Raw genomic sequence first — 23,345 nt, 5'->3', positions numbered from 1 at the left:
TGGAGAGGATAGACAGAAGATGAAGGAGAAGGGGAGGGAGAACAGACAATGATAAGGGGAGAGAGAAACAACCAAAAAGAACAAAGAACATGATGGAAAGGGCGGTAGATAGCCTAGCGGTTAGAACGTTGGACCAGTAACTGAAAGGTTGGTTCGAATACCCGAGCTGACAAGGTGAAAAATCTGTCGAAGCTAATTTGCTCCAGGGGTGCTGTACTACAGCTGACCCTGTAAAACAACACATTTCACTCTGCACCTATCCGGTGTATGTGACAATAAAAAAATATATCTACTGTTTAAAGTTATATCAATCCAGGGCTAGTATGTAGAGAGAAGAGAGTAAGTGTTGTGGTAGATAAACAATGTAGCTGTCATATACAGAAGATGTTGTGGTTGGAGAGAAGGGGTGTGCAGAGAAACTGAGAGAGGGAGAACAAAAGGGAGTGTGTGAGAGAGAAAGAACGAGGAAATAGATGTTGTGGTTGGCTGAGACGGGAGAGGGGAGAGAGAATTGATATCCGTTAGAGCGCTTGTCATCAGTATCAGACTACGCACAGACACTTAAAAGACAGGCCTCCTCCATCCATCCCTCTCTCCGTTCCTCCCCGTCATTCGCACTGTTCATAGTTGACCACACCATGGTATATTGAAATCACAGCCCTCCTCCTTCCTCTAACTCAGTCCAACACCACACATCCTTCTAAACCACGTGGAATAACCATAGAATGTTTATTGTGCTTCGCTAATAGCAAATGGTTGTTTATGTGTGTGTGTTTGTGAACATGTGTAACGTTATATGAAAGACAGCATTTACGCCAGTCAGCACCAAAACACTCAAGACATGGAAAAGAGCATTTACTTATAATATTTAATTTAGTAATATTCTGGAAAACTACATTTAACAGCAGGCAAGGGTTTTTACCTGAGTTGTTCACAGCCTAAACCAACAGGCAGTGTCATGCATGTGTAGCTGGGAAATGTAGTCATGACACTGGTCAGGTTATGGGATTTTTGCACTGGGCTAAAATAATTAAATACAGTATTTTGCTTCCTGAGATGAGGGGGATCGTTTTACAATTCCTGGACAGAATATTTTTGAATATATCGGTATGAATTATCTTCATACTTGATTCCTGTGCTTTAAAATAGAATAGAACAAGCGTATGAGAGAGAGGAAAGGAGGGCGGTAGAGAGTTCACAACCCCTCTCCACACTTTGCCCTCTTTTCCCTTTCCATGTTCTTCCCTCTCTTTCTCTCTCTCCTCTCAGGCGCGCCTCAGTCTGATCCTGAGTCAGAACTGGGTGGGGTCGAGGCCACCTCCTCTAGTTCATCTGAACCCTGAGAGAGAGATGGGGGGGGGGGGGGTAAAAGAAGAGGTGTGAACATGATTAAACAAAACAATTGTCTGAAATGCCATACTTGTAGCAAAATGTTTTATATGTGAAGTACATTGTGTGTGTGTGCATATGTGTCCTCACCTTGCGTTTGCGTTTGCCCTTGCCTCTGTCTGACTCTGAGGAGCTCTCTTCGCTGGAGATAAACTCCCTGCTCTTAAAGCTGTCGTTTCCTGTCCTCTCCCTCTCTCGCTCCCTCCCTCCACCAGACGTCCCCTTCTTCTTCTTCTCATCACTCTTCCCTCCCTTCTTTTTCCTCTCCCTGAACACATGAGAAAGAGGAAGTGATAGATTAAAGACATGATAAATAAGCAAACATTCAGACAATAATACTTCAAATATGATGCACCTTTTGCTGTTATGTTTAGCAAAACTCTTTCGTGATAATCTATGATACTGTAAGGCCCGACGCTGGAGACGAGAAGCAAGTACAGGGAGTGAACATTGAATGAAACATGGACAGGGTAAGAAAATGGACAGCGTCTGGACAGGGGAAAACAAAACGGCAATAATGCTGACACGGGGAACAAACTGAGGAGCAGACAGATCTAAAGGGGCAATCAACAAAGTAAAGGAGTCCTGTTGAGTCCAATGAGCGCTGTTGCGTGTAATTATGGTGACAGGTGTACGTAATGACGGGAGCCCTCGAGCGCCAGAGAGGGGAAGCGGAAGCAGGCGTGACAGAAACCTAGTCCTGGATTAAAAAGCATGTTCAATGGAGAATCTCAATTAGAAATTATTTCTAGTCTAGCATTATGCTTAATCTGTGTCTGGGAAACCACCCCACGTTATATATACTGCAAATGATGTTCAAGTAGTGCATCAATTGTATCTACACTCTTAGAAAAAAAGATTCCGGATAGAACCAAAAAGGGTTCTAGTACTTGCTTCATATTCATAGGTTGCACCTCCGTCACTCGGTGGTGCCATTGTGGTGCCCTAATGTGGTGATAAGCCCAGTCATTCTGGACAGAGGCTAACTACTGTTAGGTTTAAATTACATTACAGTGCTTGGAAATACAATGACATTGCTAAAGTAGTCACATATTTAGTAGGAAACAACTTTGCTAGCATTATCATGTCGTCAAATTGACTTTAGACAGATTGCAATGTTGTCATTAGCTAGCAAAGTTTGTCAAAAATAGCTAGCAATGCTAACATTAGCGAGCTAAAATCCGGTGGCCTCTCCTCAATCTTAGCCAGCTAGCTAGCTGCATCTAAAGTCAATCTGGAGACATTGAAATGATAACAAAAGGTTTTCCTACTAAATATTTGTCTCTATATAAAGGTTCTATATAAAACCCTTTGTAGAGTTCTTTGATCAGAACCCAAGGGCTTCTTCTCACTGAATCAAAATTGGTTCCATATATAACCCTCGGGTTTCCTAAAAGGTTCTATATGGAACCAACTTCATTTCTCTTTTGAATCTTAATCAATCAATCAAATGGATTTATAAAGCCTTTTTTTTTTACATCAGCCAATGTTACAAAGTGCTATACAGAAACCCAGCTTAAAACCCCAAACAGCAAGAAATGCAAATGTATTTGTATTTATTATGGATCCCCATTAGCTGCTGCCTGGGGTCCAGCAAAATTAAGGAAGTTTATACAATTTTAAAAACATTACAATACATTCACAGATTTCACAACACACAGTGTGCTCTCAGGCCCTTACTCCACCACTACCACATATCTACAGTACTAAATACATGTGTATGTATAGTGTGTATGTTATCATGTGTGTGTGTATGCATGTGTCTGTGCCAATGTTTGTGTTGCTTCACAGTCCCCGCTGTTCCATAAGGTGTTTTTTTAATCTGTTTTTTTTAAATAAAATTTTACTGCTTGCGTCAGTTGCTTGATGTGGAATAGAGTTCCATGTAGTTATGGCTCTATGTAGTACTGTGTGCCTCCGATAGTCTGTTCTGGACTTGGGGACTGTGAAGAGACCTCTTGTGGCATGTCTTGTGGGGTATGCATGGGCGTCCGAGCTTTGTGCCAGTAGTTTAAACAGACAGCTCGGTGAATTCAACATGTCAATACCTCTCATAAATAAAAGTAGTGATGAAGTCAATCTCTCCTCCACTTTCAGCCAGGAGAGATTGACACGCATTTGATTAATTTTAGCTCTCTGTGTACATTCAAGGGCCAGCCGTGAAGCCCTGTTCTGAGCCAATTGCAATTTTCCTTAGTCCTTTTTTGTGGCACTTGACCACACGACTGAACTGTAGTCAAGGTGCGACAAAACTAGGGCCTGTAGGACCTTCCTTGTTGATAGTGTTGTTAAGAAGGCAAAACGTTGCTTTATTACAGACAGACTTCTTCCCATCTTAGGTACTACTACACTACTGCATCAATATCTTTTGACCATGACAGTTTACAATCTAGGGTTACTCCAAGCAGTTTAGTCATCTCAACTTGCTCAATTTCCACAATTTATTACAAGATTTAGTTGAGGTTTAGGGTTTAGTGAGTGTTTTGTTCCAAATACAATGCTTTTAGTTTTAGAAATATTTAATCCTTGCCACCCCCTCTGAAACTAACTGCAGCTCTTTGTTGAGTGTTGCAGTCGCTGTAATAGCTGACGTATAGTGTTGAGCCATCCGCATACATAGACACTCTGGCTTTACTCAAAGTCAGTGGCATGTCGTTAGTAAAAAGGGAAAAAAGCAAGGGGCCTAAACAACTACCCTGGGGAATTCCTGATTCTAAATGGATTATATTTGAGAAGCTTCCATTAAAGAACATCCTCTATGTTCTGTTAGACAAGTAACTCTTTATCCACATTATAGCAGGGGGTGTTAAGACTTAACACATACGTTTTTCCAGCAGCAGACTATGATCGATAATGTCAAAAGCTGCACTGAAGTCTAACAAGACAGCCCCCACAATCATTTTATCATCAATTTCTCTCAGCCAATCATCAGTCATTTGTGTAAGTTTTATGCTTGTTGAGTGTCCTTCCCTATAAGCATTCTGAATTTCTGTTATCAATTTGTTTACTGTCAAATAGCATTGTATCTGGTCAAACTCAATTTTTTTCCAGAAGTTTACTAAGGGTTGGTAATAGGCTGATTGGTCGGCTATTTGAGCCAGTAAAGGGGGCTTTACTATTATTGGGTAGCGGAATGACTTTAGCTTCCCTCCAGGCCTGAGGGCACATGCTCTCTAGTAGGCTTAAATTGAAGATATGGCAAATAGGAGTGGTAATATCTTCTGCAATTATCCTCAGTAATTTTCCATCCAGATTGTCAGGCCCTGGTGGCTTATCATTGTTGATAGACAACAATAATTTTTTCACCTCTTCCATACTGACTGCGAGGAATTCAAAAGTACAATTCTTGTCTTTCATAATTTGGTCCAATATACTTGGATGGGTAGTGGCTGCCTTTGTTGCTGGCATGTCATCCCTAAGTTTGCTTATCTTGCCAATGAAAAAGTCATTAACCTGTCTGGGAATGGGGTTCCGCTAGCAGAACCCCTCGCCAACAGCCAGTGAAATTGCAGGGCGCCAAATTCAAACAACAGAAGTCTCATAAATCAAATTTCTCAAACATACAAGTATTAGGCACCATTTTAAAGATACAATTCTCATTAATCCAGCCAGTGTCTGATTTCAAAAAGGCTTTACAGCGTAAGCTCCACAAACGATTATGTTTGGTCACCACCAAGTCACTGTCACGTTCGTCATACGAATGAGACCAAGGTGCAGCGTGGTATGAGTACATTCTTCTTTATTTAAAGATTGAAACACTGAACAAACTAACAAAACGAACCGTGAAGCTATATGAATAGTGCAGACAGGCAACTAAACATAGAACAAGATCCCACAAACACCAAAGGGAAATGGCTACCTAAATATGATCCCCAATCAGAGACAACGATAAACAGCTGCCTCTGATTGGGAACCATATCAGGCCACCATAAACATACAAATACCTAGACCTACAAAACCCTAGACATACAAAAACCATAGACAATACAAAACCCCTAGACAATACAAAAACTAGCATATCCACCCTAGTCACACCCTGACCTAACCAAGATATAAAGAAAACAGAGAAAGAAAACAAAAATAAAGACAACAGATTTTTTAAAAACTTTACGAAAAAGCATACCATGCAATAATCTGAGTACGGTGCTCAGAGCCCAAACCAGCCAAAGAAATATCCGCCATGTTGTGTAGTCAACATTAGTCAGAAATAGCATTATAAATATTCCCTTACCTTTGATGATCTTCATCAGAATGCACTCCCAGGAATCCCAGTTCCACAATAAATGTTTGATTTGTTCGATAAAGTTCATCATTTATGTCAAAACACCGCCTTTTATTAGCGTGTTTAGTATACAAAGGTCGGACAAAAAGTCCAAAAAGTTCCGTTACAGTCCGTAGAAACATGTCAAACATAGTATAGAATCAATCTTTAGGATGTTTTTATCATAAATCTTCAAAAATGTTCCAACCGGACAATTCCTAGAAAAGCAATGGAACTTAGGTCGCTCTCACATGACTGCGCGTCACGAGCCCGTGGCTCTCTGCCAGACCTCTGACTCATTCCCATCTCATTCAGCCCCCCTTCACAGTAGAAGCCTGAAACAACGTTCTAAAGACTGTTAACATCTAGTGGAAGGCGTAGGAAGTGTAAGATTACCAAAAATATCCCACTGTATCTTCAATAGGGGCTGAGTTGAAAAACAACCAACTTCAGATTTCCCACTTCCTGGTTGGATTTTTTCTCAGGTTTTTGCCTGCCATATGAGTTATTTTATACTCACATACATAATTCAAACAGTTTTAGAAACGTCAGAGTGTTTTCTATCCAATATGACTAATAATATGCATATATTCGCATCTGGGACTGAGTAGCAAGCAGTTTACTCTGGTCATGCTTTTCATCCAAAAGTGAAAATGCTGCCCCCTATCCCAATGAAGTCTTAAAGGAGTTTGCAATATCAGTGGGCTTTGTGATGAATGAGCCATCAGTTAGCTTTTTTCCCCAAAATGTCATATAAGGTGCCCCAAAGCTTTTTACTATAATTCTTTCTATAATTTTTCTTTGTTTCATAGTGTAGTTTATTTTTTCTTTAGTTTAGTCACATGATTTCTTAATTTGCAGTACGTTTGCCAATCAGTTGGGCTGCCAGACTTAATTGCCATACCTTTTGTCTCATCCCTCTCAACCATACAATTTTTCAATTCCTCATCAATCTAAGGGGATTTAACAGTTTTTACAGTCATTTTCTTAATGGGTGCGTGCTTATTAGTAACTGGAATAAGTATTTTCATAAATGCGTCAGTGCAGCGTCTAGTTGCTCCTCAAAACACACCACAGACCAGTAAATATTCTTTACATCATCAACATATGAATCACTACAAAATGTCTTGTATGACCTCTTATACACTATATTAGGCCCAGCCATTGGAACTTTGATTTTCCTAGATATGGCTATTATGTTGTGATCACAACATACTATGGATTTGGATACTGCTTTAAAGCAAATATCTGCAGCATTAGTAAAGATGTGATCAATACATGTTGATGATTTAACTCCTGTGCTGTTTGTAACTACCCTGGCAGGTTGACTGACAACCCGGATCCAGGTTGCAGGCACTGGTTACAGTGTGATGTTTTTTCCTGAGTGGGCAGCTTGATGATAGCCGTTCAATATTTAAATCACCCAGAAAATATACTTCTCTGTTGATATCATGTACATTATCAAGCATTTCACACATATTACCCAGATACTGACTGTTAGCACTTGGTGATCTATAGCAGCTTCCCACAAGAATGGGCTTTAGGTGAGGCAGATGAACCTGTAGCCATATTACCTCAACAGTATTTAACATTAGATCGTCTCTAAGCTTTACATGAATGTGGTGCTGAATATAGACCGCAACACCGCCTCCGTTGGCATTTGTCTTTTCTGTAGATGTTATAACCATGTATTGCTACCACTGTATCATCAAAGGTATTATCTAAGTGAGTTCCAGAGATAGTCAGAATATGAATGTCATCTGTTACAAGCAAGTTATTGACTTCATGGACCTTGTTTCTCAGGCTGCATATGTTAATATGGGCTATTTTTAGCACTTTTATGGGTTGCTTGATTGTTTTTCATGCTTTACTGGGAAGCTTATCAGAGGTAGACTTCCTCATGTTATTTACATTGGAGCTGATAGTGCAGGGTGAGCGGCATAAAGTGGTCTTCCTACTATTGCACACCGCCTCAGTGCTAACAGTGTAACTCTGGTTTATAGGCTCATGATTACGGCTTACAATACCTGTAGGATAAACAGATGTATTCGGTGCAATTAGGGGTACATCAATTAAATGACATACATTGTGTTCTTTACAATGCCCCTAAAATCATGTACATTTGATGCAGCATTATGACGACTCATTGTCACAATGTTAGGGATTAACCGAGCTGGTGTCACGAACCGTCTGAAGAAGTGGACCAAAGCGCAGCGTGGTGAGCGTACATTTTCTTTATTTTAATGAATGTCGCCAACAAAACAAAGAAACGACCGTGAAGCTTACAAGGGCAATAGTGCCACTAACTAAGATAACTTCCCACAATAGCAAAAGGGAAAAAGCCTGCCTAAGTATGATTCCCAATCAGAGACAACGATAGACAGCTGTCCCCGATTGAGAACCATACCCGGACAAAACATAGAAACACAAAACATAGAAATCAGAATATAGAATGCCCACCCAAATCACACCCTGACCAAACCAAATAGAGACATAAAAAGGCTCTCTAAGGTCAGGGCGTGACAGCTGGTCTTGGATAATTTACCAGTCATTGTTTCAACGCAGCCTTGAAATGCGTGGACAGAGTTCAGGAGCCAAGATGATATGGATGGACTCCGTCATTCCTGTAGAGTATCTTCTGTTTCAGAAGGTGTCAAAGTTATCAATAAAAGTGACTCCAGCAGAGCTACAGTAGTCTTTTAGCCAGATGTGTAATGCCAGCAGTCTGCTGAATCTTTCACACCCGCGGCCCAACGATGGTACTGGACCTGAAATTATTTTAATGCTAAAATCAGTTCTTTAAAATCCATTTTCAAATGTTCCATGCTAGCCCTCCTGATGTCGTTTGACCCCACATGGACTACGACAGTGTCAGCTCCCGGCATCTGTGGTAGAACAGTTGGAAGCAGCCTTGTTATGTTCTGTACTTGTGCTCCTGGGTAGCACAGGGTTTTTGCCTTGGGAACCGAGATGTTTCCCACCATAGAGCTGCCTATGATGACAGCTGGTGATGTTGAATGGGCCGGTCTCTCAGGCAGCCTCACGGTCCGAGGATCTGAACACAAGGTTTAGATGCCACCGGAGAGGGAGACAGAACAGAGGACGAAGACACAGCTACCTCCAGATAGGTTCTTGATTGGGAACCCAACCAGGACAAAGGCACTGGAACCTCTGGATCCAGGGCGGCAAATCTGTTTTTGGTCTGTGTCAGTTCCGGGCTCAACATCTCATGGAGACCACCATTGCCAGAGGACACCTTCTTCGACGTCCAAGGCGAGGGACGTAACTCCATGGCTGGTTGGTTGGGTCGAGAACAGTTCCGTACACTGGGAAAGGGGGAGACCCCTTCGGGGATGTAACCCTGCCAAGCACCGGCCAGTCGGCTGTGGAGAGCCGCGACATGGTGGCGAATCTACCACCAGACCAGAGCGGCGTCCAGCTACCGGGGTGGAAGAAAAATAAAAAGTAGGTGGACGTGGGTTCCCCAGTAGCTTATGTAGGTTTGCTACTTGCTTGCCAAGAGTAGCTGCTTCGGTCCTGTAGTCCTCCGCAAGCAGTTGCTACATTGAAAGTCAGCGCGGTCCACATTGTCCCGGAACAAAGCAAAGTAAACAGAGTTCTGCATTAGATAGCGGCCTCCATTTGAGCCCGCTGAGCCAGCTAGGCTAGCTGGGCTTTCTCGTCTCTCCTCCTATACGGAATCACATAGCAAAAACAGGTTTTTAGAAAATGTTGCAAATGTATAAAAAAATGTAAAACTAAAATATTACATTTACATAAGTATTCAGTACTTTGTTAAAGCACCTTTGGCAGCATTTACAGCCTCAAGTCTTCTTGGGTATGACGCTACAAGCTTGGCACACCTGTATTTGGGGAGTTTCTCCCATTCTTCTCTGCAGATCCTCTCGAGCTCTGTCAGGTTGGAGGTGGAGTGTCGTTGCACAGCTATTTTCAGGTCTCTCCAGAGATGTTTGATCGGGTACAAGGACATTCAGAGACTTGTCCTGAAGCCACTCTTGAGTTGTCTTGACTGTGTGTTTAAGGTCGTTGTCCTGTTGGAAGGTGAACCTTCTCCCCAGTCTGAGGTTCTGAGTACTGGAGCAGGTTTTCATCAAGGTTCTCTCTGTACTTTGCTCCGTTCAGCTTTCCCTCGATCCTGACTAGTCTCCCAGTCCCTGCCACTGAAAAACATCCCCACAGCATGATGCTGCCACCACCATGCTTCACCGTAGGGATGGTGCCAGTTTCCTCCATACATGACGCTTGGTATTCAGGTGAAAGAGTTCAATCTTGGTTTCGTCAGACCAGAGAATCTTGTTTCTCATGGTCTGAGGGTCATTTCGGTGCCTTTTGGCAAACGCCAAGCTGGCTGACTTTTGTTTAAAGCTTACAACGTAACAGAATGTGGAAAAGGTGAAGGGGGTCTGAATACTTTCCGAATGCAGTATATGAAGCAAGCATAGAACCCTTTTTGGTTCTATCCAGAACCTTTTTTTGTAAGAGTGGAAGTTTACATACACTTAGGTTGGAGTCATTAAAACTTGTTTTTCAACCACTCCACAAATTTCTTGTTAACAAACGATAGTTTTGGCAAGTCAGTTCGGGCATCTACTTTGTGCATGACACAAGTCATGATAGGCTAGTTGACATAATTTGAGTCAATTGGAGGTGTACCTGTGGATGTATTTCAAGGCCTACCTTTAAACTCAGTGCCTCTTTGCTTGACATCATTGGAAAATATAAAGAAATCAGCCCCAAAAAATGATTGACCTCCACAAGACTGGTTCATCTTTGGGAACAATTTCCAAACGCCTGAAGGTACCACGTTCATCTGTACAAACAATAGTTCGCAAAGTATAAACACCATGGGACCACGCAGCCGTCATGTCGCTCAGGAAGGAGACGCGCTCTGTCTCCTAGAGATGAATTTACTTTGGTGCGAAAAGTGCAAATCAATCCCAGAACAACAGCAAAGGACCCTGTGAAGATGCTGGAAGAAACATGTACAAAAGTATCTATATCCACAGTAAAACGAGAACTATATCGACGTAACCTGAAAGGCCGCTCAGCAAGGAAGAAACCACTGCTCCAAAACCGCCATAAAAAAGCCAGACTATGGTTTGCAACTACACATAAAGCATGGGGGTGGCAGCATCATGTTGTGGGGGTGCTTTGCTGCAGGAAATACTGGTGCACTTCACAAAATAGATGGCATCATGAGGGAGGAAAATTATATGGAGATATTGAAGCAACATCTCAAGACATCAGTCAGGAAGTTTACACTTGGTCTCAAATGGGTCTTCCAAATGGACAATGACCCCAAGCATACTTCCAAAGTTGTGGCAAAATGGCTTAAGGACAACAAAGTCAAGATATTGGAGTGGCCATCACAAAGCCCTGACCTGAATCCTACAGAAAATTTGTGGGCAGAACTGAAAGAGCATGTGCGAGCAAGGAGGAATGGGCCAAAATTCACCCAACTTATTGTGGGAAGGTTGTGGAAGGCTACCCTAAACATTTGACCCAAGTTAAACACTTTAAAGGCAGTGCTACCAAATACTAACTGAGTGTATGTAAACTTCTGACCCACTGAGAATGTGATGAAAGAAATAAAAGCTGAAATAAATAATTCTCTCTACTATTATTCTGACATTTCACATTCTTAAAATAAAGTGGTGATCCTAACTGACCTAAAACAGGAAATTCTTACTAGATTAAATGTCAGGAATTGTGAAAAACTGAGTTTAAATGTATTTGGCTAAGGTGTATGTAAACTTCGGACTTCAACTGTAGGTGTTTAACAGGGACATGATACTGTACTTTTTGGAGGGGGCAGAGGATCCTCCTCCACTCTCTCTGTACTCCCTCATCGCTACCTCATAGTCCTTCTTCGCCTCCTCCGCTTTCCCATCCCACTCCTGACCGACAGAGAGAGAAAAGGGTAGAGGGAGAGAGAAAGGGAGAGACAAAGAGAGAGAGAAAGAGATGGGAATGGGGCGGAGAAAAAGAAAGACAGAGATAGTCAATAAGTCAACAAGATGTATATTACAATGAACTACATTTTCACACACTAATGAAAGGGAGAGCAAAAGAAAGACAAGAGGGAAGGATGAGAGGAGGACAATTGCAGTACTGGTATCTCTCTCTCTCTCCCTCCCTCTCCCCCTCCCTCTCTCATACCACTTTTTGCTCCTTCCCCAGTTCCCTCCACATCTCCCCGGCCCTCTTGGAGATCTCTGTGATGGATATCCCAGGGTGCTCTGCTTTGATGCTCTCGCGGCTCGCGTTCAGCCACAGGAAATAGGCGCTCATCGGCCTCTTGGGGGCGCCACTGTCCTTCGGCTTCTTCTGGGGAGAGAGAGTAACGGAGGGAGAAGGGAGAAAAGGGGGAGGGAGAGAGGAAGGGAAGAGGGAGAAAAACAGAGGTGAAGGTAGAGAAAGAGAGGAAAGAGGAAAAATAAGGAGAGAGGTTGAGCGATAGAAAGGAAGGGAGGGTTCATTTCAGATGAGGTACTTAGTTTTACCTCTCCTCCCTCTCTCTCCTCCCTCCTTTACCTTGCGTGGTTTCCTCTCCTTCACCACTTTGGCCTTCTTGGCTGGTCTCTTCTTCTTTTCTCTGTCACTGTCTCCCCCCTCTGCACTGCTGTCACTGGCTGATGCCTTACTGTCATACCTGAGAGAAGGAAAGAGAAAGAGAGAGCGAGACGGGGAGGGGGGAGAGAAAGAGAAAGTGTGAGAGTGAAAGAAGGGAGGCAAGTGAGAGAGAGGGAGGCAGGATGAGAAGAGAGAAGGGAATGTGATTGACTGATAAAAAGCGGTAAAGATAAGGGAGTGATGGATTGAAAACGAATACGTACTCTTCCGCTATGTCATCCTCCTCCTCTCCAGGGTTAAAAGACTCATCTGGAAGACAAGAGAAAAAACTGTGATTGGCCCTGCCTCCAGTCACTCACCGCTCTCACCCTCTGAACTAACTAACTGACTGACAATCGGTTCAATTATTTGAGTTCCATTGCTTTCCGTTTTTTTCTGTGACCCCAATGGGCAGTTACTCTAGAGATAAATCAGGTCAAGCCCGAACTGTGTGATGTAGTAAGGAGTTGTAGTCTCCAACAGGCCAATATTCTACACTGTTTAGTGCAGTAAACATGGTAATTAACTACAATGACCATGATCCATTGCGTGCCTACTTGTCCGGTCAGGGCAGACACGAGAGACAGAATAATTAATGCGTTATCGAGAGGTGTAGAGAGCAGTTGCTTGGTGAGGTATAAAAAAACAAACATAATATAAGTGATTGATAATTGGTATTAGTAGTATGGTGATAAAAGTACGGCTTAATTACATTGAAGAACTACTAAAACATGTCAGACCGCATAGGCAGCAGCTCTATAGAGATGAGATGATGACTTCGAATGAAATAATAAACTAATCAAATAGAACAAATGTAATAAACACAACAATTGAAATATTTTATTAAAGTAAAGTAATGTGAATAAATGATTAATAAGTGATAAGCAGTAATGGACAGTAACTACCATCATGGGACTTTTATTCACTGTTTTATTCTGTGTTGTTACAGTATTCAACCCACATAATGCATGGTGCATTTGTTTCAAAAAATGATCTAAACCAAAATTGAAAACCGTGATTACGTTTTAATACTCAAACTGAAACCGAACCAACCTAAATAATCGCTCAGCTATACCTGTCACTCACTGTTCTCATCCTCTGATTGGCCCAGCCTCCTGTCACTCACTGCTCTCGCCCTCTGATTGGCCAAGCCTCCTGTCACTCACCGCTCTCTCCATCGGAGTCATCGCTGTCATTGGCCTCCTCTCTGATCTTGCCCTCCTCTTTCATCCTCTCCAGGTAGGCATCGTGCTGGTCCTCGTCTGAGTCCTCCAACATGTCATCTTTACCCTTTATACCCTGACAGGAAAAAAATACACTGTAGTAATATAGTAAATATATAGTAGTATCATAGTAAATACACAGTAGTATCATAGTAAATACATAGTAGCACTGTAGTAATTCACAGCAATATCCCTAATTGTAAAACGCAGACAACCCATGTAAAGATGCTAACTAACTCTGGGAAATATACATATACACAGTGAACAAAATGTAAAATGTTGACTCACTTACCAAGTTAGGTGTTAATTTGCTATATCATCAGTAATAACACACACAGGTTTAGACTCCTCCCTCCCACCCCAATTCCATAACAGACAGGCAATGCAATTCATACCCCCAATCCTGATCATATCATTCTCCCAAATCACACGCCATGCAGTTTAAAACCAAACCAACACCTCCGTACAGGACCAACCTTTTTCTACCGGACCACAACACAGAGAGACAGAGAGGACAGGTCAGCGGATGAAGGGATGAAAGCACATCTAATGAAAGAGTGAAATAGTGGAGTTTACAGGTGAACAGGTGAGATGTTTACCTCTTTGAATCCTCTGTTCTTGATGCTGAGCTTCTTGGCCGTCACAAAGTCAAAAAGTCTCCCATACTCCTCTCTGGCGGAGAGATAGAACGGGCGAGAGAGAGAAAGAGAGAGAGAGGATGAAGTGAAAGGTGAGAGACATGACAAAGGTGTGTGCATGCATAAGTGTATGTGTGTGTGAGTGTTTGTGTGTGAGTTTAGTGTGTGTGTGTGTGTGTGTGTGTGTGTGTGTGTGTGTGTGTGTGTGTGTGTGTGTGTGTGTGTGTGTGTGTGTGTGTGTGTGTGTGTGTGTGTGTGTGTGTGTGTGTGTGTGTGTGTGTGTGTGTGTGTGTGTGTGTGTGTGTGTAAAGGTGTGTAAAGGTGTGTATGTATGTGTGTAAGTCACCTCTCAATGCTGCTGAAGGTGAACTGGGTGCCCTGCTTGGTTTCGATCTCAAAGTCGAAGGAGCGCGTGGTGGTGGTGCCTCTAGCGAAGTTCACACACGACACCTGGATGGATGGATGAAGAAGAAGAAGGAGGAGGAGGAGTAGAAGAAGTAGAAGAGGACTTTATCGTCCAATGTAAGCCTACGCAGGAAGGAATGAAAGAACCCCCCCCAAAAAAGGGATACTTGAATGTCCCATAAGGAAAACTAAAAGGCATACAGCACCTCCTCGAAGCGCAGGTGTACGGGGGGCTTGTGTATGTAGACGAAACCCCTCTCCAGAGGATAGAGCAGGCCTGACGATGCTTTGTAGGAACACGTTATACACTGGGTCCCCGAGTGACTGGAGGGGAGAGAGGTCGAGAGCTTTAAGAGAAAGTTATATTTTAGAGTGTAATGCGAGTGGGATGGAGATGAAGCAGACCAATATAAACGTCGGCTGTGTGCAGCAGGTGGCTGTCCTATCGGCTCTGACCACAGAACTTACGTCACTTGCGTACGTCCTGTTCCGTTAATTTCCAGCTGATTTTACATGTGGATTCGGCACAGTTTGTTGACTACTGCGCGCGGCTGACATTCATGTTGTTGAGTCTTGTCTTAGACGGGTGTGTATGAATGTGCCTGGAAGTTGCATCTCTGTGTGTGTGTGTGTGTGTGTGTGTGTGTGTGTGTGTGTGTGTGTGTTTACCCCAGGAAGTTTCCTGTGCACGGTGATCTTCTTGTTGACCAGAGCCTTCATCACCGTGCCGACCATCTGTGTGTGTAAACCTGACATGTTCTTGTGTGAGTGTTTCCCCCAGGAAGTTTCTCCACGGTGATCCCTTGTTGACCAGAGCCTTCATCAGAGAGGAGACCAGAGAGGAGAGAGAACCTGACATGTTCAGAGGAGCTTCCCCCATAGGGAGAGCGAGAGGAGGAGAGAGAGGAGAGAGAGAGAGAGAGGAGAGAGAGGAGAGAGAGAGAGAGAGAGAGAGAGAGAGAGAGAGAGAGAGAGAGAGAGATAGAGGAGAGAGGAGAGAGGGAGAGGAGAGAGAGGAGAGAGAGGAGAGGAGAGAGAGGAAAGATAGAGGAGAGAGAGAGAGGAGAGAGAGAGAGAGAGGAGAGAGAGAGAGAGAGAGGAGAGAGGAGAGAGGAGAGAGAGAGGAGAGAGAGGAGAGAGGAGAGAGAGAGGAAGACAAACAATATAAATAAATTAAACAAAAAGCATGAAATATGAACCTCATTATCTAATCTGATCAATAACTTTTAACATTTATCATTCCATCTCATACACTTACAAATCAAATCAAATCCAATTATATTATACAGCAGCGTATTTACAAGCCCTTAACCAACAATGCAGTTTTAAGAAAATAGAGTTAAGAAAATATCTATTAAATAAACTCAAGTTGAAAATAAAAAAAGACATAAAAAAGTAACACAATAAAATAACGGTAATGAGGCTATATACAGGTGGTACCGGTATAACATCTCTCTCTCTCTCTCTCTCTCTCTCTCTCTCTCTCTCTCTCTCTCTCTCTCTCTCTCTCTCTCTCTCTCTCTCTCTCTCTCTCTCTCTCTCTCTCTCTCTCTCTCTCTCTCTCTCTCTCTCTCTCTCTCTCTCTCTCCTCTCCTCTCCTCTCCCTCTCCTCTCTCCTCTCTCTCTCTCTCTCTCTCTCTCTCTCTCTCTCTCTCTCTCTCACTCTGTCATGTTGAGGGAGAGGCTGAGGTCCTCCTCCTTGGAGAAGAGCAGGATGAGGAAGTGGTAACGTGTCTGCCCCTGTTTAATGGGCGGGTCCAGACTGATCTAGAGAGGGGGAGGGACGGAGTGAGGGAGAGACAGATAGAGAGAAAGAGAGAGCGAAAGCGAGAGAGAGGGAAGGAGAGAGGGAGACAGACGGACATTTGTATACAAATTGTATGCAATCTCGAGGTCTTTACGTATGATGACTATTCAAACACCAGTAGTACTCACCATGAAGAACATCTGTCTCTGGTCCTTGTGTGGTAGCAGGAAGAGACGTAGCACAGTGGTGTAGGGGATCTTGTAGTCAAATGTCTTACCGTGGAGGTGGAGGAAGCTCGGGTAGATACGGATATCATACCTGAGAGAGAGAAAGAGTGAGTGTGAGAGAGAGAGGGGGGTGACAGTGCAAGAGGTTTATATTTCAAATCAAATGTTATTTTGTCATATGCTCTGAATACAACAGGAATACCAACAACCAACAATACCAACAATGCAGTTCAAGAAATGTGTTAAGAAAATATTTACTAAATAAACTAATGTAAAAATAGAACAATTTAAATAAAAAGCAACACAATAACAAAAACAATAACAAGGCTATACACAGGGGGTACCGGTACAGAGTCAATGTGCAGGGGTGCAGGTTGGTTGAGTTATTTTGTACATGTAGGTAGGACGCTTGACTGACCGCTTGTCTGGGCAAAAGGTAGATTAGGTATAGAAAATGGGTGGTGGAGTTTGGGATAGGTGTCTACACAGCCAACCCTATGGCAGAGAATCATATCTCCCTTCCAGAACTTTCTGACCTGACCATCAGCTTCTACTTATCCCCAGTTACATGTTCAGCTGTTTAATAAAGTCACAAATGAAAGAGATACATCTTGATACCGTCACCCCCAGCTGAAGGTGTAGTTTGGCATGGATAAGGATTGTGGGTGCCTACCTGCCCCTGCATACAGTAAGGTATTAGAGTGGCCATCACAAAGTCCTGACCTCAATCCTATAGAACATTTTTGGGCAGAACTGAAAAAGCATGTGCGAGCAAGGAGGCCTACAAACCTGACTAAGTTACACCAGCTCTGCCAGAAGGAATGGGCCAAAATTCACCTAACTTATTGTGGGAAGCTTGTGGAAGGCTACCCAAAACATTTGACCCAAGTTAAACAATTGGCAATGCTACCAAATACCAATTGAGTGTATCTAAACTTCTGACCCACTGGGAATGTGATGAAAGAAATACAAGCTTTAATAAATAATTTACTTCTACTATTATTCTGACATTTCACATTCTTAAAATAGAGCGGTGATCCTAACTGACCTAAGACAGGGAATTTTTCTTGGATTAAATGTCCGGAATTGTGAAAAACTGAGTTTAAATGTATTTGGCTAATGTGTATGTAAACTTCTGACTTCAACTGTATATGTGTGTAAAGATGTGTGTGTGTATATGTGTGCAAAGGTGTGTGTGTGTGTGTGTGTGTGTGTGTGTGTGTGTGTGTGTGTGTGTGTGTGTGTGTGTGTGTGTGTGTGTGTGTGTGTGTGTGTGTGTGTGTGTGTGTGTGTGTGTGTGTGTGTGTGTATGTGTATTTGTGTGTAAAGGTGTCTATGTGTGTGTGTAAAGGTGTGTGTCTATATGTGTGTAAAGTTGTATGTGATATGTGTGTAAAGGTGTTTGTGTAAAGGTATGTATGCAAAAGTGTGTGTGCAAAGGCGTGTGTAAAGGCGTGTGTGTAAAGTGGTGTGTCCATATGTGTGTAAAGGTGTGTGCATATGTACCTGCCCCTGGGCGTGAGACACTGCAGCTCTTTGAAGATACACACAGCATCTCCTGTAGCCTGGATCACATCTGCCTTGGACAGCACACGGTCTCTAAACACCTGGGAGGAGGACAAAACATGTCACATTCCATACAATATCAACATTTCAGTTATTCATTTGTGGCATTGGCAGAGACTTGTGTTCAAATCTCCTGTAGATACTCATGCATTTCAGTTTTAACATGTAGAACTTATATCCCAATAAAGTTGAACTTGACGGTTGGTGGCAATTCAGTTGCGCCTCCAGTCCAAGCCGTTTGAGTGTCTCATTCATTCAGACAGAGATGTCTAGTCACTGAGTCCTGACACTGAAGTTTGTTGTGGGGAAGAGTTCGATCTGCAGGACTGAAAAGGCCAAAACATCTATAATAGAAGCTGGCTTCGGTCGTCAGTTGGACAATGTTTCCTCCGACACATTGGTGCGGCTGGCTTCCGGGTTAAGCGAGCATTGTGTACAAAAAAAGCAGTGTGGCTTGGCAGATCATGCTTCGGGGGAACTTTGGCTCTCGACCTTCACCTCTCCCGAGTTTGTTGTGGAGTTGCAGCGACGAGACAAGATCGCAACTACCAATTAGACATCACGAAATTGGGGAGAAAAAGGGGAGAGAAAAAAACAACAAAAATACATCCATAAAACTGGAGGCTATGAGAGGCAATGCAATGACGACTTAATGTAAATATTCTGTCAATGTCAGACGCTTCGTTCTGTTGTTGTGTTTTACATTTTAACATGTGATCTTGTCTGTATGTACTTTAAAATGAATTGCCTCTAGAGGACATTAACGTTTTCTGAATCTGAATCTGAATACGGGACTAATATGGAAGACTACAGCAGACGTTTATGAATGCTGCCATCACGTTCGTTCTGACTTCTGCTGCTACATTTTTTGATTCAAACTTGAAGAATATTTTAGTGAGTGTGGGTTTTTCCTTTCTTCCAAGTCTATACCAGACACACACTCACACACAGCCCCCCACCTCCACAGGTTCTGGCCCCTCTTCCGTGGTGGCAGTGTCCCCGGGCGGGACATAGAAGCGGACCTCCATCAGCGACACCTCTGCCTCATCGTTCTGGTGGAACTCCAGTGTCACCTCGTTCTTCCCCGTGGCGCACTGGGACACGCTGGCCAGGGGGATCTCAAACGCTGGGCTGTCGCTCACCTCGAATGACAGGAGAGGGCCTGGGGACAGAAACTAGACTGTGTTGGAGACTAAATGTTACAACCCAAAATGGCCTCTGAAAACTTGAATATGTGTCCCTGCCTCACACAGGAAGCGGCGCAGGTCCTAATCCAGGCACTTGTCATCTCCCGTCTGGATTACTGCAACTCGCTGTTGGCTGGGCTCCCTGCCTGTGCCATTAAACCCCTACAACTCATCCAGAACGCTGCAGCCCGTCTGGTGTTCAACCTTCCCAAGTTCTCTCACGTCACCCCGCTCCTCCGCTCTCTCCACTGGCTTCCAGTTGAAGCTCGCATCCGCTACAAGACCATGGTGCTTGCCTGACGGAGCTGTGAGGGGAACGGCACCTCAGTACCTCCAGGCTCTGATCAGGCCCTACACCCAAACAAGGGCACTGCGTTCATCCACCTCTGGCCTGCTCGCCTCCCTACCACTGAGGAAGTACAGTTCCCGCTCAGCCCAGTCAAAACTGTTCGCTGCTCTGGCCCCCCAATGGTGGAACAAACTCCCTCACGACGCCAGGACAGCGGAGTCAATCACCACCTTCCGGAGACACCTGAAACCCTACCTCTTTAAGGAATACCTAGGATAGGATAAAGTAATCCTTCTCACCCCCCCCCCCTTAAAATATTTAGATGCACTATTGTAAAGTGGCTGTTCCACTGGATGTCATAAGGTGAATGCACCAATTTGTAAGTCGCTCTGGATAAGAGCGTCTGCTAAATGACTTAAATGTAAATGTAATGTAAATGTGTTAGTGTTGTCCTTACCAGAGAATTTGGTGGTGCCCCAGTTCCAACCCTTCACACACAATTCCTTCTCTGACAGCTCCACTTTGTAGTGGGCTTTGAAGTACTCAGAGATCTTCTCAAAGTCCTGGAGAGAGAGGGTAGAGAGGAGAGGGGTGGAGAGAGAGGGTAGAGAGGAGAGGGGTGGAGAGAGAGGGTAGAGAGGAGAGGGGTGGAGAGAGAGGGTAGAGAGGAGAGGGGTGGAGAGAGAGGGTAGAGAGGAGAGGGGTGGAGAGAGAGGGTAGAGAGGAGAGGGTGGAGAGAGAGGGTAGAGAGGAGAGGGGTGGAGAGAGAGGGTAGAGAGGAGAGGGGTGCAGAGAGAGGGTAGAGAGGGAGGGGTGCAGAGAGAGGGTAGAGAGGAGAGGGGTGGAGAGAGGGTAGAGAGGAGAGGGGTGCAGAGAGAGGGTAGAGAGGAGAGGGGTGGAGAGAGAGGGTAGAGAGGAGAGGGGTGGAGAGAGAGGGTAGAGAGAGAGGGGTGCAGAGAGGGGTAGAGAGGAGAGGGGTGCAGAGAGAGGGTAGAGAGGAGAGGGGTGGAGAGAGAGGGTAGAGAGGAGAGGGGTGCAGAGAGAGGGTAGAGAGGAGAGGGGTGCAGAGAGAGGGTAGAGAGGAGAGGGGTGGAGAGAGAGGGTAGAGAGGAGAGGGGTGCAGAGAGAGGGTAGAGAGGAGAGGGGTGGAGAGAGAGGGTAGAGAGGAGAGGGGTGGAGAGAGAGGGTAGAGAGGAGAGGGGTGGAGAGAGAGGGTAGAGAGGAGAGGGGTGGAGAGAGAGGGTAGAGAGGAGAGGGGTGGAGAGAGAGGGTAGAGAGGAGAGGGGTGGAGAGAGAGGGTAGAGAGGAGAGGGGTGGAGAGAGAGGGTAGAGAGGAGAGGGGTGCAGAGAGAGGGTAGAGAGGAGAGGGGTGCAGAGAGAGGGTAGAGAGGAGAGGGGTGGAGAGAGAGGGTAGAGAGGAGAGGGGTGCAGAGAGAGGGTAGAGAGGAGAGGGGTGGAGAGAGAGGGTAGAGAGGAGAGGGGTGGAGAGAGAGGGTAGAGAGGAGAGGGGTGGAGAGAGAGGGTAGAGAGGAGAGGGGTGGAGAGAGAGGGTAGAGAGGAGAGGGGTGGAGAGAGAGGGTAGAGAGGAGAGGGGTGGAGAGAGAGGGTAGAGAGGAGAGGGGTGGAGAGAGAGAGGGTAGAGAGGAGAGGGGTGGAGAGAGGGTAGAGAGGAGAGGGGTGGAGAGAGAGGGTAGAGAGGAGAGGGTGCAGAGAGAGGGTAGAGAGGAGAGGGGTGCAGAGAGAGGGTAGAGAGGAGAGGGGTGGAGAGAGAGGGTAGAGAGGAGAGGGGTGGAGAGAGAGGGTAGAGAGGAGAGGGGTGGAGAGAGAGGGTAGAGAGGAGAGGGGTGGAGAGAGAGGGTAGAGAGGAGAGGGGTGGAGAGAGAGGGTAGAGAGGAGAGGGGTGGAGAGAGAGGAGAGGGGTGGAGAGAGAGGGTAGAGAGGAGAGGGGTGCAGAGAGAGAAGACAATGTTTATTTTCCATGCTGACTTTTCTGTTTCAAATGATTCTATTCCACACTCCTCTCTGATCTCGTTCCTACTCCAAACGCACTCTTTAATCTTTACTCTTTTCATTCCCATTCTTGCCTGTTTCCAACCCCTCTATCTGTTTCCTCCCCTTTCTCCTTATTTCTCTCTTCCATCTTCCATACCTCCCTCCCCTTCATCTCTCTGTCTCCCCTCAACGATATCTCCCTCCCTCTCCTCTCTCCTCCTACCCTCCTTCACCTCCCTCCCTCCTATTTTCCTCTCCTCCACCCCTTTCCTCTCCGCACCTCTCCTCTACCCTCATCTCTCCCCTCATCCCTCTCTCTTCCTCCCATCCCTCTTGTCACCGTGTCTCTGAAGCCGTCATATTTGTAGATGTGTCCGGTGCTGGTGGTCAGCTTGATGCCCTGTCCCAGACACACACGTCTCCACTGGGCCTGAGACAGCTCCGCAGCTGGGATGCTGTCCACCTTCCCTGTCTTACTGCTCTTATACACCACACTCTGTCTACCGAACCGCAGACGGCCGTCATTCTGGGGAAAACACGGTAAATAGTGTTGACATACATATACAGTATAGCAACACCTGAAGTAAACCTAGACACACACTCACATTTAGAATAGTTTGCAATGGTTTTTAACTGTTGACTGCATTGTCAGATATGTAATGCTGTGCAGAAACACACACAGACAGCATCTCCTCGAGTCCTCTCTCTCTCTTTCGCTTAACACACACACACACGCACACGCACACACTCACCCATGACCCTTTGACCTCCTGGTAAATGTCACTGAACTCCAGTGTGTCGCCCATGGCAGCTATTCCTCTGGTCCTCAGGAGCCACTGTCCCTCTAATACCACACACAGAGAGTCTGCCTTCATTATACTAGTCCTATAGCTCAATTGATAAAGCATGGGGCTTGCAATGTCAGGACGGTGGGTAGGATTACCGGGGTCACTCATAAATAATGTGTATGCCCATAACTGTCATTTGCCTTGAAAAAAAAGCATCTGCTAAATGGCATATATAATTATTATAATATTATTCATGTATCTACCGTACTGTACTATCTATAGCATAAACTAACTACAAACTCATAGAAATATATATATATTTCTATCTCTTTATATACATTTGTAAAAAATGTATCTTGTTTCATTTGGACAAAATCTTGAATTAAATACATCTAAATGATTTATATGGAAGTCTAAGTGATTTATATGGAAGCCTGTATGACCTGCATGTCTCAACAACTTAATACCGTAGGCCTTGCAATGAACATTATAACAACCAACCAAACTTGCTTGTTATGTGTTGCTGTCAGCTGTCAAGGAAATTGGGACTGAGACATACATGTAAATAACCCTTATGACATGTAAAAACTATTATGCAATATAGTACAGCTTGCTATAATGGTGCTATTGTTATGTTAGTGTTTACCGATTATAGTTGATCTGTGGAATAACGTCATGTTTACATTACTAACCGTTGTGTTGTAGCTGTCAACTTGCAATGTTGTGCGTGGGGAGAAAGTAAAGTCTTTGCGTCCTGTGCGTCGAAAGTGACGTCATCACGGTTTGTATGTGTTACGTTTGACGTTTTTTTTCTCTTCTTGGTCTGGGTTTTTGCGTTTCGATTGTTTTCTTCATGATAACTTACACATTGATCATCAGACCAAAACCGAAGGGAAAGACATCGAACATAATTGCAAATAAGTATGTTATAAAACTATATCAGGGGCCTGATAAAAACGTTTTTGCACACAATGAATTGCACAAGTGCAAGAAACCTATG

At 44.3% G+C, this 23,345-nt stretch overlaps 1 protein-coding gene and 1 long non-coding RNA gene across 2 annotated transcripts; both read right to left on the bottom strand.

The window, feature by feature from the left end:
• Positions 1 to 849: 849 nt before the first annotated feature.
• Positions 850 to 23,180, bottom strand: LOC118395536 (FACT complex subunit SSRP1). The gene is given in 20 exon segments (XM_052464604.1): positions 850 to 1,339; positions 1,480 to 1,657; positions 11,471 to 11,568; positions 11,831 to 11,998; positions 12,206 to 12,323; positions 12,508 to 12,553; positions 13,450 to 13,582; positions 14,106 to 14,178; positions 14,491 to 14,594; positions 14,756 to 14,873; positions 15,219 to 15,235; positions 15,237 to 15,351; positions 16,213 to 16,316; positions 16,485 to 16,614; positions 18,030 to 18,130; positions 19,049 to 19,251; positions 20,023 to 20,128; positions 21,898 to 22,083; positions 22,310 to 22,401; positions 23,038 to 23,180. Coding segments are annotated over 19 exon segments (2,115 nt in total). The 5' UTR covers positions 22,364 to 22,401; positions 23,038 to 23,180; the 3' UTR covers positions 850 to 1,276.
• Positions 7,870 to 11,464, bottom strand: LOC127907934 (uncharacterized). The gene is made up of 2 exons (XR_008065581.1): positions 9,455 to 11,464; positions 7,870 to 9,341 (listed from the first exon to the last, which is right to left on the bottom strand). It is a non-coding gene; the product is annotated as an uncharacterized LOC127907934 (long non-coding RNA).
• Positions 23,181 to 23,345: the final 165 nt, after the last annotated feature.

This window comes from Oncorhynchus keta, chromosome 16, assembly GCF_023373465.1.
Source record: "Oncorhynchus keta strain PuntledgeMale-10-30-2019 chromosome 16, Oket_V2, whole genome shotgun sequence".
Taxonomy (NCBI): Eukaryota; Metazoa; Chordata; class Actinopteri; order Salmoniformes; family Salmonidae; genus Oncorhynchus; species Oncorhynchus keta.
Note: the sequence above shows the minus strand (reverse complement) of the source record. Positions and strands in the feature narration are given on the sequence as shown.